The sequence below is a fragment of the Triplophysa dalaica genome, chromosome 2, assembly GCF_015846415.1.
Source record: "Triplophysa dalaica isolate WHDGS20190420 chromosome 2, ASM1584641v1, whole genome shotgun sequence".
NCBI lineage: Eukaryota > Metazoa > Chordata > Actinopteri > Cypriniformes > Nemacheilidae > Triplophysa > Triplophysa dalaica.
Window position 1 is genome coordinate 24260768 of NC_079543.1, and position 17185 is coordinate 24277952.

Sequence of the window (17185 nt, forward strand, 5' to 3'; positions counted from 1 at the left end):
TTGTGTTTGCTTTTTTTTATTTTTGCACACAACTGCTTATTAACACGATACAACATGAACAGGTTTCACCATTTAAAAATTAGACGGCACTCAACACAAAAACAAGGTGTTCTTTGTTCTTTAAAGCGTATTATCAAACCAACAACTTTTAATAATTATATCATTATCTAACAAACAGAAAACTTAGAATCAGCAAATCCAGTCAAATAAAATGACTTTTGACAATCAAATTTAACACTACAGTAGAACAGTGTTTAGCATCCCTCGGTTAAAAGAAGCTTCTGCTATACAAACACAGGTAGATCGAAGTTAAGATTTGAAAGTCTCTGAAAGTTACTTCTACAATACACGCAGTAAGCAGTCAGACATAAAATTCCATCTCTTGCTGTTTACATGCAACAAATGTGTGGGCCACAGAAGTGAAGCATGACGTAAAGCATGACGTACATGGTTTAGGACATACAAATGATTCATCACCTTGACTCAGTTTAGAGTCAGAATGTGGAATATACTGACATCAGGTTTATAGAGAATTATGGGCTCTAATTTAGAATGAGGGAACACAAGCGAGCCCGTGTTTGTCCTGCTCCTTTGATTCCTCATATAGAAGTGGAGAGTGTGTGGAAGTGGGCAGCACCAAATGACCCTTAAGGTTCTATTTAAACTCAGTGTGTAGGCTGCTGTTGAGATAGGAACTTAAAATTGCATGTAAAACTTTGTTTATTAATCCAAGTTCACTTTAATTTCATTAACCATTTCTTGATACAGAGCTATTGCAATATTGCAACTATTAAAGTTCTTTAAACCTGACTGAGGAATCAATAATAATGATGACGAATCAGAATAATTTACAGTACAAACAACACACATATGATCGAAGTTTTAAAATGACAATCATACAACTTAATACCATTTAATTTTATGTGGGAACATCTGGAATATTATTTAAGGAAAGTATTTCACTCCAAAATATGACTTTCCATTGTAGGAATAAAAATGACTGTGGAAAGTCAATTGGGGGAATTTTGAAGTGAACCACTCCTTTAATTTTACACATAGAAAAGGTTTAATTTGTTCATTGGAAAAAGTAATTTGTGCAAAATACGCCTTATTGGCTTAAAAGCAACACACATTCTTCATCAGTAGTCACACACTGAAGACAGACTCTGCTCCGATCGCATGCAGCTTCACTTTAAGACTGCTGTACTTCCTCTTCTTTCAGCTGCTGGTTGTACCTACACACAACAATTCAAAGTGCGTCATTTGACTTTTAAAGGGGTCATATGGTGCAAACACAAGTTTTTCTGTGTCTTTGGCAGGGGCGGACTGACCGGTAGGACATTCTGTCAAAGTCCAGAATGGTCGTCCCACCGACGGCCCACGGCCGCGACCAGTGGCAGTATTATAAACGCGAACGCACGTAACCCGAGTGCACATAACGCGAACATACATAACGTGAAGGCATTAGCGAGTCAGACACTTATGCACGTAACAAGAACCCCGTCGTCAGCAAAATAGATGGAGGTCCGATGTGGCCCCGAAAAATCCAGGGCCGAATTTGCTTCCCAGACCGCCCCTGGTCTTTGGTGTGTTATAAGTTGGCCTTGCATGTATTAGACATGTAAAATTTAAGTGTCTGAACAAAAGATGCATTCTATCTAAAAGCAAATGCTCACGCAGACCTGCCTAAAACGCCTCGTGTAACCACACCAACACAAATCCACGTCAGGCCCAAATGTATACACAAGTAAGGTTTGGAAGTAAGGTTGCTTTGGAACCTGATGTTCCAAATATGGTGTTACATTTCTGTCACACATTCGACCAATCACTACGCGCTGGTTATCTGGCCAATCATAGCACACCTTGCTTTTCAGAGCAATGATGAGCTTTGTAAAAAATCGGTGTGTTTCAGAGTAGGGGCAAAAAGAAGATACAAACATTGTACAACGTTTTAGAATCTTTAATCGTGTACACACCTTAAATTACATCTGAAACAAACGATAATATTCGTTTTAGTCGTGTCATATGACCCCTTTAATTGCATGATTGTTCAGCTACAACATTGCGGGAGCTGAAGAAAGACAAAAGCCAGGTGGAAACTCAAGCCGTATCTCACTGCTCTCTCTCTGCTATAGTTTTATTACTATCCATTCACTATATGTCTACTTGACCTAAATGTCCACAACTGTACTATTAAGAACCCCATAACCTTTCCCATAAAGCTTTCTCATAAAACTCTGGTAATAGAAGTATAAAACACTTGCCACGGCCATCGACTGGATTTATGTATTGGGCCATAAATAATTTAGTCAACTGTGCAAGCTATATCTTTTTATGTGCATAAATTAATGTTTTACATTATAATCCTATGGAGTAAACCGTGTTTTCAAAAAAGTCCTGAGTGCTTCTTTAAATGTCAGCGCCGGCATCTTTTTCTGCAGCTCAGAGCGTCTTTTGAAACTGAAAAAACGTAAACTTATCTGAAAAATTACTCTGCCAATGAATCCTTTCTCTCTGAGCTGCCTTCGTGCACAAATGCCGCATCTTAACATTGCCAAACTGCTTTTTGTAACGCTACCGCTTTTTTCTTTTACTAAAAAAATCTCAATTTTTTGCAAAATAGAAATGGCTAAAGAAGCGTTTTATACCTGTGTGTGATACGAAAAAACATCTGATTAAGGTCCCCGTGACTTGGAAGTTGTGATCGTTTTTACTTCCGTATTTTGACGCATTTACGAGTGAAATGGAATTTCAAATGAAAAATTTGTGGGCATTTCTCTGCGATTAGATTAGATATATAAAAACAGGCGCTGCCTTTTGAAAAGGAACTGGTAGAAGACTAACAGTTGAAGGGGAGGAGCTAACGGGTGCTCAACCCAAGCCATATAACATGGTCACTACTGGAAGGAAATGCATATACAGATTTTAACTGAAGATTATGAGAGCACAATCATTTTAAGAAGAGAATGACCCACATTGATAAACTGTTTCATGAAGAATTAGGCATTGCAATTTTAAAATTCACAAATGATTTTAAACACGGCATGTAAATTCTATTTATGTCAATACATTTTAGATGCGATTACCTGCGATTGTTAAGCAAAACCGTTAAACTCAACTCAAATGCTTGTATCCTATGTGTTTTTATTGACATTAAACAAAACTAACCCCTAGAGAAGAATTCTAAAAACTTTTATCAGTTGCCATGACTAACCTCCATATTCTGAAGAGCTGGATGCTGCCACAAATCCCTAGAAAGAAGTTTACAGCAAACAGTGCCCAGATTTTAGGGATGATGACCAAGCAGTACCTTGACCAAATAAATCCTGGAAGAGAACAAGAAAGAGATGCAATTCACCAACTGATTGAGGAGCTTTTTTTAAGAAATGTCCAACTCAAAAGTTTATGACATGATGCTTTTGCACGGTGTTCTGAGTGATAAGGCTATAGGAATATATTCTATTTTTGTATGCCGACTTAACTGAAAAGGTTCAAGTATACAAACTTTGTTGAGATGTGTGAACTTATAAGATTTTAGAAGATCAGACCTAAATACAATTTTGATTTTAAGAGAAAAACAGTCAAAGAGAGACTATATGTTTTCTACTAAATGTTGAACTGTCTACTGCTCAGTTATTTCATTTCCTGGATTCATATCCTGCCTGGAATGCTATTTTCAGCCGCATTAATCTCAGGTTACCATGAGGCTTTAGTTGACATACTCTGATCTAGAGCAGGGGTTTTCAAACTTTGTAATTCAGAAAATCCCCCAAAAAGATGTACCTTTTGCGAGGGACCCCCTTTCTGAATATACTTCTATAATTTGTATCATAAAGAAACATTTGAAATTTGTCAGATATATTGCAAATGTGATATTATAAAGAAAACATATTGTTTCTAAATTAAAACAATTGGCTACATTTGTTGGTTTCAAATTCAATTCAAATGTACTGTATGTACTTTAGCAACTTTCACCTTAAGTGCAAAAAAGGAACTATAGTGAGAAAAACTCACTTAAGATACAAATATTAACAAATTTGAAAATTATGCATGAAGCAAAAAAGAGATCAACACTTTATTAGTAATGAAACTATAATAATGTTCAGTAGACTTTACCATTTTTACTCTTTCTTGAAACTTTCAGGGGCCCCTTGATACCTTCTGTTTGAAAACCCTGATCTACAGCATACTGACAACAGCTACTGATGTTGAGGAATTTCGTCCGATCAACAATCAGTGTCTCTCTCTGTCACTGCACAAATCTGTACCTGTGGCTGTAATGACACAGGACTGGGACAAGCTGAGCTTTTCTGGTGGCCGGGTCATATCAGAGAATCCAGCCACGACTAAACCCTGCAAAAATGAAAGAAGGAGAGCAAACACGACTGAGCCCAAGGCCTTGATCGGCAGGTCCATTGATTAATAGATTGCAGCGTTACAACACTATTTGCAAAAGATGCACTGGAAATTTGCAATATCAGTAGCTCATAGTACTAGTTTCAGTACTTTTATTACATTCTGTAAGATTAGCCAAGACAAGACACAGGATGCCAAGACAGTTTACAAGGCTAAATAAAATTAGTTGATTAATATAATGATAAAAAAATTGAAAAGTAGAAGCAAGACTCACCCATTTGAAAACAGGTGCCCAGAAGAAAACAGTCTTCGGCCCTTAAAGGAGAGAAAGACATTGTGAGAAATCATGTACAATACATGTTTAAGTTTAAGAACGTTAGGAATTGACTTCATAAGTTGCATTATTTCCATGCAATTGGACAGAATTGGAAATACTGAAACACACACAGACTAATTCCCCCCCAAATCTTAAATAAAATAGTCAAAGGGCTTGTGCATAGATCAGATCCATCTACCTAAATATGCATGTAATGATAACTCTCATCATAACTCTCAGATGTGTAGGTGTAGGCTACATGCCAAGCCATGACATATTCAAGATGTGTACATCTTAAAACAAAAATGTACCATCAATAGCACATAGGCCAACTGCTGGGATGAATATCTATATCGAAATTAAAGGCCAGAAGCAAAATGGAAAATGGTACAAAGGATCTGGTTCATTCAAAAATACTCCAGGCAGTGTTATGTTTAGGCATCATATAATGTATAAATTTAACTACACAGAGAAATCCATAGTCGTGTAGGATGTTAGTAGTTTCCCCAGAACCAACAACACAATTTTTAAGCAACAGGGTTCCAAGGTCAGTCAGTAATGCATGAAGCAATTTCCATTCAAGCTTACACAGGTGAAGCATATTGCAACAATGTTGCACGATATTTATTGTTTAATAACTTAAAAGATGAAACATCTTGGGAGAAAGTGCACAAGCTAGCTTTCTTTCAAATATATCGCACCTGTTTTAATTTTGTTTTATAATAAAATGACATTTATTTTTAAATAATCGCAAGTGTCCGATAGTCACTGCAGAATGTAATAAACATAATACAAAATAAAAGTGCAACAATGAATATTAACAAGTTGATTAAAATATAGGCATCTCCAGACATGTGGAGAATCTTTACCAGCAGGGTGATTGTAGAGAGGTCTAAATTTTGGCGGTAGCGTTAACTCGATCCTGTCCAGGGTTCTGTGATAAATCGCTCTCAAACCTCCGGAATAAAAACGGCATGATCGCAGTTGTAAATAAAGCCTGCTGCGACTCATGGTCCTCAGTATCGTGCACGCTTTACAGCAATGAATGCGGTCAATGTTCAGTCATTTGGCGCACACCTCTCCACCCCCGCTACGGCCTATCAAAATGTCTTAACTGAAAACGAAAAACTTTCAATGTGAATTTGTTGGGGAAGATCCGAGGATGAATACATGCATGAATCATTAAGTGAATATATTAGCCTGTGGTTACAGTGTAATGGATGTGTGATTTGGTTAAAACTGTGCGGGGTGAATGTGGTCATATGATCTATTAATAGATGACAGCGTAGTGGAATATAAAAGCACCTGCAGTTCAAAGTTATACTGACAGCATTTATCCACCAGGTGTCAGTGTCGGTCGGTCCTTTAGGACAATCTTTAAAAAAGACTGCTTGGGTCAAAATAAAATATTTAGAAATGTGAATGATAATATTGGATTACACTATTGTTTGATTACGTATAAAGTTTTGGCTGATTTTTTTATATTCAAATTGATGTAACAATTGCATTACATTTTGCTCATTTTAAAATGCTCATTAATGTTAATGTTAATGTTCACCGTTTTATGTAAAGAGTGCATTTTGTAGACAAGAAAGTCCATTATACTGTATTACAACAGAGCAGTTTATTTGATCTTGCCTTTACAATGAAAATGTCAAAAAGCTGAGGCCATCTTCAGAAAGAGAAACTGGGAAACATGAGGTTTCAGATTCTGGAACGCACCTATAATAAAGTTGTTGTTTAAAACAGTCCTCCTTTCTTTAGCCGCTTTAAATTACGAGCATATAGGTACGTAAATAGTCTATCAACATAGGCTTCTGAAAACCCCATTCTTCATGTTTTTCACATGTGAATTTGTTGTTTGGAGGAACTTCTTTGTTTTCCTGTAAAACATGGGTATTTTCTAATGCATTCCCTTGGTTGGAGTGTCCCTTTGAAATAAACTGTTATGTTATTTGTTGGCACTTAAAAAAAAACATTTTCTAAACAAAACAACAAGTTGAGTTGGATGCTGATCAAAACCTTTACATGAATTTAAATTTCAAATTGGCACAGATATTAGAATGATAGGTAGATCTTTTCATACCTTTGTATATATAATACATTTAGGTGTATAATTTTACAGTTTGTAAAATATAGCATTTTGAAGTACAGTTTGAAGTAGGAAACAAATTCAGATCATTATAGGCAAATATTTTAAATGCTAACCTATACTGCATGAAAAGCAGAGAAACTGATGAGACCACTGAGCAAAATCCCAATGTCACATGTTTTATGTAAATGGGGGGACAGCCTATTGTTGTCATGTTTGGTTTCTACCAACACATTACAATAATCTATTTATCTGACTAACATTTATCAGGGCACAGAGACTTCTAATCTCATGGGAACCAGTCAAATGTAATCTTCCAGTCTGACATCATAATTTAATTTCTGAAATTCATCGTAAATCACATCAGACTAAGAAAGCAAAATTGCAACAGAAGTAATCACACATCCACATGTCATAACCTTTGTAAGTTTACCCAGACTTCCGAAAGGAACTCAAGGATGGCGAAACCATTTTATATAAAAAATAGAGCGTGCTATTAAGTTTATTATTAACAATTGCGTTATCCATCCGTTTAACTGGATATTTTCACAACAAAGCTGAATACGCCTAATGTTTTCACCTTCAATAAAACAAGCACAAAATGTTTTGTGTGTGTGTGTTTGTGCGTGCGTGCGTGTGTGCAACACCGAGGGGCTTTTATTTTGAAAACCGGGGGATGTTTCGTCTTGTGACAGAGAGTATGGGAAACTGAACTTGTAGGACACGTTTTGCTTAGTTATTGAGCATAATATTACAACAGACGAAAAATCCATTTTTTTACCCTGATTTTGCTGTAAGTATTGTAACAATAAGTACGTTTTAGACTGTGTCGTTCTTCGTTATAAACTTTGAAGCTGAGATAATGATGTGAAACTCTCGGATAACGTATCGTTTCTTCTTCAACTCCTGACATTGAACCGTTCAATTTTCCCCAGTACTCAACGATTATTTTATACTTGTTACGTCGTTCTTTCAATGTTGGATAAACTTTAAACGGCACTTTTACACAATTACTGATTGCGTCATAATGTAAATTTCCAGTAGATGATCACTTTGCATTTATGAAAATATTGTAACATTGAGACTTTATGTAGATGACGCATACTGTAGAAAACAGGCATCGATGATTTTATGCCAAAGTGCCATATTGGTATTTAATTGATTGAAAATGATTGATTGATAGATAGATTGTGGGTCCAAGGGAACCTCAAATGCCGTACATGGATCTGCATATGCGAATGTATACATGTATACAATAAAGTGATGCCCGTATTCCTTAAATCATCGCGTTGAATCATAGAATTCCCCTGTACTTCTCATGTGGAGTCCCTATTTCCCATCAAGCCCAACCCTCACAGCTATATAAATATGCTCATAGATAGAAAATCAAATACAGTGAAACATGTTGCGCCTTATGATTATTTTCATATTGCTCAGAAGGGGTCGGTAACAAACTATTTATAATTCATAAACCATTATTGTCAAGCTGGATGGAGACAGGCGAGATTATAACGACATTGCTTTTTCTTTCCCAGTTTGTCTTTCAGATATAATATTAAACGGAGAAACGAATGTATTGTTCGGTCACGACGCCTCACTCGCTTGCGAACTCTCGAACCCGTCCGGAGTCAAACAGGTGTCCTGGGAGCGATTGCGCGACGGTGAGAACGCCGACACTCTTGCCACGTTCAGCGAGCGATACAAGGATTATGTGCACCAAGAATATGTCGGAAAAGTCACTATAACGTCGTCATTCAGTTCTTCGTCTATTGTGATCAAAAACGTAACATTTGAGGACGAGGCCTGCTACATGTGTTCCTTCAAAGTGTATCCATCAGGACCCAAACGGAAAACATTTTGCCTCACTGTTAAAGGTAGGCTGAACAACTGCATGGACTGAGGGAGAGAATAAAAAAGCTTAAAAATATATATATTTACATTTACTACTCCATAGTCACAGTGGAACCCCACTGCTTAGTGATAAGATACCAGTGAATGATATTAAGTATATATGTATTTATTACAGTTTATCTATTTACAATAGTTAACGCTATAATATTTCTGCAATGTACAAAGTCTATACAACATCTACATCCGACCATTGCTTTCCTGATCAATTTAACCATTCATAAAAGAGCAAAAACGGACAGGGTAACATATTATAACATCCATTCTTTTGGATAAAATGAATAAACAAACTGTATAATAATAAATAGTTTGACACCCTGCAGAAAAAAAAATACACTTACACCTTTCTATTAAAATCTACTTTTATTATTTATTTATGCCAGTTTGATTTTGTTGAACTTGTTTACTTGAACTAGTTTTATTCAACTAGTACTGAAATCAACAGTTCAACCCTGCGCTAAACAGTATTCATGTGACAACTTGACCCATTCTTCTCTATAATGGTGCCCTAACATAAACAGTGTTGTATGCTGTGTGATAAGCGATAGCAGAACTTGGACATCTTTTATTATAAGGCATCCATTACAAATGATAATATGCTGACCAATGAAGCTCTAGTTGCAGCTGACACTTTCATTTCATGTTGTTTGAGCCACATTCGATAGTTATTTTCCAGAAACGAAAGAGGGAATGTGTCAGCACCTGTGTCAGAACAGCTGGCATTGCAAAGTTGGATCTTAAGTCATTTTAACAGCATACAAGTTGAAACATTTATATACTGTTGATTGTTTTAATGAACTCAGTTTTAAAGCAAACGGATTATATTTAGTTACTCTTAATACAAATAATATCAAAAAATGTTATAAAAAAATATTACCTGTAAGTGTTTCTTCAAATGCAATTCAAGGTATACAAAGAATGATAATCAATTAACCTTTAAATACCATGGATTTAGTACAATGGTGTGTATATGTAAAGATTGAATATTTATGTTATATGCTCTTGGTGTTTTTCAGGTATATCAGAAATAACAGCATCAGTAAATTCATCCAGTTCGGATTCAGAATTTACAGTCTCATGTTCGGCCACAGGTAAACCCACACCGATACTCCATTGGAAATCCACAGACAAAGACCAGAACTTCTCTGCGTCGAAAATTTTATCAAAGCTCAACAGTGATGGGTCAAACACCACTACAAGTGTCCTGAAACTTCCACTGTCACAGTTTCATGGGAAATATGTGGAATGTGTGGCGACGAGTGGCGGCGTTGAGGAATGGTCACGGGTCTCTTTGCTTGATAAAGATCAAAATAAAAAAGAAGAAGGTAAATATTAAACATTTATATATATATATATATATATATATATATATATTCGACGTCATCAGATATTTTAATAACCGTTTGTTTTGTTTGTTTTACAGAGAAGAGTGTAACATTAAGAAATTATACCATTACTATTTTGCTCCTGCTTATCGTCAGTATTGTTATAATCGCCCTCTTCCTTAACGTCAGATTAAAGGGTAAGCAACAATGATTTACATTTATGCATTTGGCAAACGCTTTTATCCAAAGCAATTTACATTGCATTGTACCATACATTTGTTTCTGATTATGTGTAATCCCCTGGGATCGAACACCCATGACCTGGGCATTACTAGCGCCATGCTCTAACCACTGAGCCACAGGAAAGCGTATAATTCGTGTACATTCAAACCCAGATTTCTGTAATGTAATGTTAACAGTATTTTTTTTTTTTTTCCAGATAAAGCGGAGTTTACACTATTTGCTTCAAGAGCATGATCTACAACATTTCAGACTGCACAGCTGTCACTTTAAATCTTTTACCTGTCCATGTTGTCTATGAAAAAGTCACTTGATGTTTACATCTCTAAATAAGCTAACTTTAGTATTGTGTTAAAGACAGTAAAAATGTTATAATTGTTTTAATAACACCTAAAATATTACAGTAAACCAAACTACGAATGCAAGGTATATACTGTCATATAATAATACATTTGACAAGTTTATTTACTTGCATGTTTATGTTTATTGCTTTCCACTTATTACTATTGCTGTGAATTGTGTAATTGTCTTTTGACAGGCAGGCTGTTGTAATGCTGGATTTTCTTATTTATTAGATGTTTTATGTTCTCTTACAATAAAGTTAAAATGTGAACATGAACCTAAGTTACCTCTTCTTATCATATTTTCTGTTCAAATTGTTTTTTTCTGGGCTTATCTCTTCTAGCCAGAGACCATTCTACGATCTCACATATAACATTGACTAATAATCGCCAATTTCAAATAATGAAACCGAAAGTGTTCCAAAAAAAAAGTCCCCAAATTAACCAGCATGCTCTGAGATGTAGTACGCATGCAGTTAGTATTGATAGATCCAACTATGACATATGGCTTGTAGATCTTTTAGATCTAAACTAAGAGTCCAGTTTCACTAGATCTCTCTCCGTCAGGAACAAATTAAACCTGAAAATATCAACTCCGTTGTGAGTCAATACTTTAACCCTACCATCAGGGAGATATAGAGCTGAAGGGAAGAACAGCATGCAGGAGACGAAGTGATGTTAAATAGACAGAGATATGATATATTGAATAATCTTAGTTGTGCGTTGATGCTCAGTCAAGCTCTGTCAAACTTTGTCAGACTAGAAACGGATTCAATATGTGTTTTTAACCATTCAAGATTACAGTATCAAAACGTTGTCTCATGACATTATTATCGACCTTGAGATGGAGACCAATGGATACTCGTATCAGCATAAGTCACAATACAACTCCCAACGAGGTTTAACAACAGGAAAGTAAGGAACAAATAATATGAATAGAAGTGAATAATAAAATAAATGATTGAATACATATGATAGATGGATATTGTAATAAATGGGATAAATGAAATGGAATAAGAAAATGAAATAAACAAGAAACAAGTGTATTTTTCTATCCAGATCTATCAGTATCGATTTTCTATCTTGGGTAACATATTGGTAACATATGGGTTATTTAAATGTTTTATGTTTTCTTTAAATGACTCATATAAATTGGTTGATCTTGAAATGTCTATAAAAAGGAAAACAAGCTGATCCAGTTTCTTTTTTTTTATATTAGTGGGATTGTTTGGAATACTTTTTAAGCACTCCAATAACATACTGTATTTATCATTTTTTTCTATGTTTTTACATTCCATTAGTACTGTTAATTAGGACCTATGTTTTCTAATCATTTTCTTTGCAGACGCCATACTTTCTGTACAGTTTCGTTAAGCTTTATGGCATTGAAACTCGGTGTTGGGCAAGCTACTTGGAAAATGTAGTGAGCTAAGCTAAAAGTTATTCTTAAATGAAGCTTCAATACACCAAATCTAAACAACCCTGGGAAATGTACCCAACCAAATTCTTTCCAAATATTATCTCAGTATTTAATACAACTCGGGCAGTTTTTCTTTCTTCATAAGGGCATTTTTAGTAAAGTTAGTGCAGTGTCTTTAATATCATGTAGACAGTAAAATATTATCAACAAAAACTGTAGAGGTTGCATCTGTGGTGGCTTATTACAAAGACTGTTTAATGCTACTCAATTGTACCATAACTGTTTACAAAACAATTGAATAATGTTATAAGATATCATTTTAAGTGCACAATGCACATTATAAAAATATACAAAAAATGGACAAAAGAATAAGGCTTTTTTGTCTTTAAACTGAAATTAGTTTGAGGAACATATGACGTATCAAACAGCAGCTTCAAGATTTCTCTGACACAGATTTCAATGATATTTAGAAAAGTAAGGGGAGGGAGTACTGCGCGTTCCTCGTGAAGTCCATTATCATCTCAATTTAGCTCAGGCTTGTTATGCCAGCGCCAGAGGCAGGCATTGTTTTCTAGACACAAAATCAAAAAAGAATGATCTTTAAAGCCAGAAATATATTATATTTTAACTTTTGATGTTTTTCCCCATATCGTAAAATAAGTGAATGAGGTCATATTTTACGGTATGTTCACATTTAAATTTATGTATTTGGCAGACGCTTTTATCAAAATGACTTGCATTAAACTGTACATTTATACTTAAGTATGTCCAATCCCCTGGGATCGGACCCACAAGCTTGCATTTTTACCGAAATGCTCTTACCACTGAGCTACAGGAAAGCTATTCCATACCAGGGGGTGAAACATTTCTTAAAGATATGACACAGAGATAAATACTGGGAAATTGATGATACTTGGATGACTAATGTCTTTCTAAATTAAACATCCTGATGCTTGAGAATCCTATATATACATCCACAAATCATTATCCAAACTTTCCCCTGGGTTTATATTTAATATTTTTGTACACCAGCCTCTTAATAATTTGAATGAGCTCATTTACAGTATTGCCTTGAACTTTTATATTATGGGAGTTTAATTTACCTATACATACTGTAAATTAATCACACAATATATTTGCACCATGAAGACACCCGACATGTCATTTGGCGGAGGAATACTATTTCGTCATTTGCTTGTCTCTCTAGTTCACTTCCCGACAGTCTGAGGTTTTTTTTGCTGTTCCTGAACGTCAGTGATGATTCATGCATAAATTATGAGTCGTTTCACCGTAAGTAATACACTGATCCCGGTTATTTCAATCTATGGTAAAGATATGGATCATAAAATCAATGGTTCATTATGGTTCAAAATGTCTTAGATGTTCATGTAAGTGTGTGAACCATCCCTTTAAATTGAACACATCGGGTATGTTCATATCTTACCCCAACCATGAGTTAAAAGATTCCAGCAAAAGTTAGCCTACCTGTTGCTTTTCTGAGAGGGATTTTGTAAAGGTAAAAATTCAGTGATACCGTGACATGTGACTGAGTTGTTACTAATTGGGTGGGAAACACCAAATGGGAACCCCAAAAGGAAATCATGTGCTTGATCGTAAATGTTATAGTTTCACTTTTGGTGAGGCTACATATACACACCATCTGACGAACGATGGCAAACATTCGACATGCCTCAGCTGCACCTCTTGATCATTTTAAGCTTCGTAAGTGGAGGTAATAACATCCTTTTCATTCTCTTAAAATATTAATGCAGGAGACTGCGGTGTATAGCCCAAGGAAGATATCTGTCCGGGAAGACATTGAGATGCGTTTGTAATATCACACAATAACTTGCCTTTTTATTTCACAGCTCATCTTTCAGTTATCATTGCACGAGGAGACACGTCGGTAGAGTTCGGTGGTGATACTTCACTTTCCTGCGCGCTCTCGAACCCGTCTGGAGTCAAACAGGTGTCCTGGGAGCGAGTGCGCGCCGGTGATGATGCTGAAACTCTGGCTACGTTCAGCGAGCGCTACAAGGATTATGTTCACCAAGAGTATGTCGGAAAAGTCATCATCACGTCGTCATTTAATTCTTCGTCTATCGTGATCAAAAACGTAACATTTGAGGACGAGGCCTGCTACATTTGTTCCTTCAAATTGTATCCATCAGGACCTAAACGGGAAACATTGTGCCTCACTGTTAAAGGTAAGTTAGTACGTCACTCACATCAATTTCTTACGATAAATGTAGTGTGACGATACCACGGTTTAATTTACGTACCATGAGGAAACCATAAAGTGAAGAGGATGTTGTTGCGTATTTTGTGTTCGTGAGCTGATGAGGTTCTTATGACCCTGCTGCTCTGAACATTTATTTAACATTTTTAAAAAGATTTTCCCTATTTAAGGCTCATTATGAATCATTTGAATTATTTATCATATACATTTGTACGATCTCTTTCATACATTTCAGTATGATCTGCTTACATGCCAGTGGTACAAAAAGGGGAGGGGCTACTGTATAGGCATTTTTCCAATAATTTTGCTTATGATTAACATCCTACAAATTCATATGAAATTTTACCACCTTAATGTTTAAACTCTTTTTATTTTCAGGTATATCGGAAATTAAAGCATCAGTCCAACCTGCATCCGGTTCTGATGTTACAGTGTCATGTTTAGCCACGGGTAAACCCACGCCAATACTCCAGTGGAAATCCACAGAGAAAGACCAAAACCTCCATCTCTCTTGGTCGAATAATACAAGGGTCAACAGTGACGGTTCAAACACTACTACAAGCTACCTCAAACTACCTATATCACAGTTTCATGGGAAAAGTGTTGAATGTGTGGCGCAGAGTGACAATGTGGAGAAAAGCTACCAGATCTCCTTGTCTGGAAAAAATGATGAAGGTAAATATTTAACATGGACTCGATTAGAAACATCCATTGTGATTTGGGAAGGCGCCTGAACAGGACCTCTCTTAAGATGTCCCAATGTACTTTTTCTCACTTCCATTTTCTTTTTTCTTACAGTGACCTATAATACATCAAGGAGCTATTTCACTACAGTTTTGGCCCTCATTTTCATGCTTATTATAATTTTTGTAATAACTCTCATCTGTCTTTACAAGAGACTTCATGGTAAGCAGCAAATATTACAATTTCACTGGAACAGTTTATGTTAACAGTTTAATTAGTTTATAATAGTGAAATGTTTATAAATAACAGCAAACATTCTATTTTTTTTCAAGGAACCCGTTTAAGGAAGATATCTCTTTCTGTAGATTCACTTCAGAAACCAGTTGTAATAGATTGTTTCTTGGAATGTTAACTCATACCTCAAAATATGAATTTTTAGCCAGGTACTTTTTTGCTATTTAAAGTTAATTAATGTTATTTTATCATCTTAAAGTATTTAATTTTTATATTGATTTATTTATTTGAAGTGACATTTTCATCACTTTCTTTATATGAACGAAGCGCTTTTTAAATTATTTTATTGTGTTTGGATCATGACTAAAAAACAGCATGCTCACTTTGCACTTGCACTTTAAGATCCTTTAGTTTTATAAAATGTCCTGTTTGCCTTTATTATATATTTATTGTTTACAACACTATTTCGCTTATATAACACACAAACAAACTATCAATATGTCTTGTGTTACTGTTTTCTCATCCCCGATGCCATGTCTATACGGTTGAGCAATGAATGTGATTGTTTTGTTTCTGGTTAGAAATTATTTGTTTGTACCAAACATATTTTGAACATGTTTAGCAATTGATATATTACGAATCCATAAAATCAGCGTTGTATATTCAAACAGGGCAGCACGCTTATAGCTTCGAATCTCTTAGATCCTGCATGTATAGTATGTTTCATCAAGAGACGCATAAATATCATTCACATTTGAAATTATTGTCGTGCTACCGTAGTTGAATGTAATACACTGATATACATGTTTTCAGGGATGTAGGCAAAGTTTTGAGGGCTAAGTATAAGAAATGTACTTTGTTTATGGTTCCTTGAACACTAATGGAAAACATTGCATAAAATAAAAATCTATAAAGCTTATTTGAATGTTGTGCTCTTTAAAATGCCATTAAAAAGGCCATTGCTAAGTATACAAACAGAGAAAGCCTTGAAATACAGTAGTAATGTGTAAAAGTTTTTTTTTCTCCATTAATCAATAATTGGAGTTTGGGTTCCTCGCCGCAGCAGGGCAGTGTTGGCGGAGACTGCATTTATTTATTTATTAATTAAATATTTTTTTTAATAACTTGCTTGTTCTATAGACACCATGCCCTGTTGTGTTTTACCTTTGTGTTTTTCTGTTTTTCCTGTTTGCTCCTGTAAAGCTGCTTTTGAACAATGAACATTGTGCAAAGCGCTATATAAATAAACTTGAATTGAATTAAAAGTGAAAGATGTGGTTTATTGACATTGTGGCATGTTTCATTCAGGAAACATCCAGTCAGATCATTGATTATTGCTATTACTATCTGTATCATGTCTATTGTTTATGGCCTAAATGCAAGAAAAAAGCATGACATTGTGTCTAGCCTAATGAATTTTGTTGGAATGTGTCACAAAAATAAATTACAACAATAACAATGAGAAAGATGTCAAAACAAATGACAATGTGATATGTTATTTCCAGAAAATTCTTATGTCCGGTCAGATCAGTGATTAATACTAGAAATATCTTAATTATGTCTACGGTTTGTTGCCTAGATAGAAGAAGAATGCATGATATTGTTTCTAGCCTAATGACTAACACTTTTTGTATTTTGTTGGAATGTGTCATAAAAAATAAAGAATTTCAGTGACAAATGAGAAAGACCTCAAAACAAAAGTGAAATATAAGAAAATGAAACTTATTAAGTGTTACACATGAAAAGGAAACCTTATTGTATACTGTGGGAACATGACCGGGAAAGCAGGAGACAATGCTTGTAGTTCTATAAGAACTTCTTTATTATAAGTTGACATACACAATAGCTGACACGGAGGGCCACAGCCACAACTAATCAAAAACACAGAGAGAAAGCCTTTTCTACCCAGAGGATCAAACAAATTTAGATAAATGGGGAACAATTAGAATTCATATACATAAGCAACTAAATAGCCATACTTAACACACAAGTTCAAAGTAAATCATTTTACATCAAAATAAATAAAACCA

At 35.2% G+C, this 17185-nt stretch overlaps 3 protein-coding genes across 3 annotated transcripts; 2 read left to right on the forward strand and 1 right to left on the reverse strand.

Annotated features, from left to right (window-relative positions):
• On the reverse strand, positions 1-5900 carry mpc2a (mitochondrial pyruvate carrier 2a). Its single transcript, XM_056763487.1, has 5 exons — positions 5542-5900; positions 4631-4671; positions 4269-4353; positions 3215-3326; positions 1-1235 (listed from the first exon to the last, which is right to left on the reverse strand). The coding sequence occupies exons 1-5, from the start codon at positions 5681-5683 to the stop codon at positions 1193-1195; spliced, it is 423 nt and encodes a 140-aa protein (XP_056619465.1). The 5' UTR covers positions 5684-5900; the 3' UTR covers positions 1-1192.
• Positions 5901-6564: 664 nt separating this feature from the next.
• Positions 6565-10839, forward strand: LOC130407258 (OX-2 membrane glycoprotein-like). The gene is made up of 5 exons (XM_056730023.1): positions 6565-6568; positions 8300-8638; positions 9689-9997; positions 10096-10194; positions 10437-10839. The coding sequence occupies exons 1-5, from the start codon at positions 6565-6567 to the stop codon at positions 10472-10474; spliced, it is 789 nt and encodes a 262-aa protein (XP_056586001.1). The 3' UTR covers positions 10475-10839.
• A 2837-nt stretch (positions 10840-13676) lies between these two features.
• On the forward strand, positions 13677-16074 carry LOC130410413 (OX-2 membrane glycoprotein-like). Its single transcript, XM_056735080.1, has 5 exons — positions 13677-13730; positions 13867-14205; positions 14616-14912; positions 15036-15143; positions 15254-16074. The coding sequence occupies exons 1-5, from the start codon at positions 13685-13687 to the stop codon at positions 15331-15333; spliced, it is 870 nt and encodes a 289-aa protein (XP_056591058.1). The 5' UTR covers positions 13677-13684; the 3' UTR covers positions 15334-16074.
• The last annotated feature ends 1111 nt before the right edge of the window (positions 16075-17185 follow it).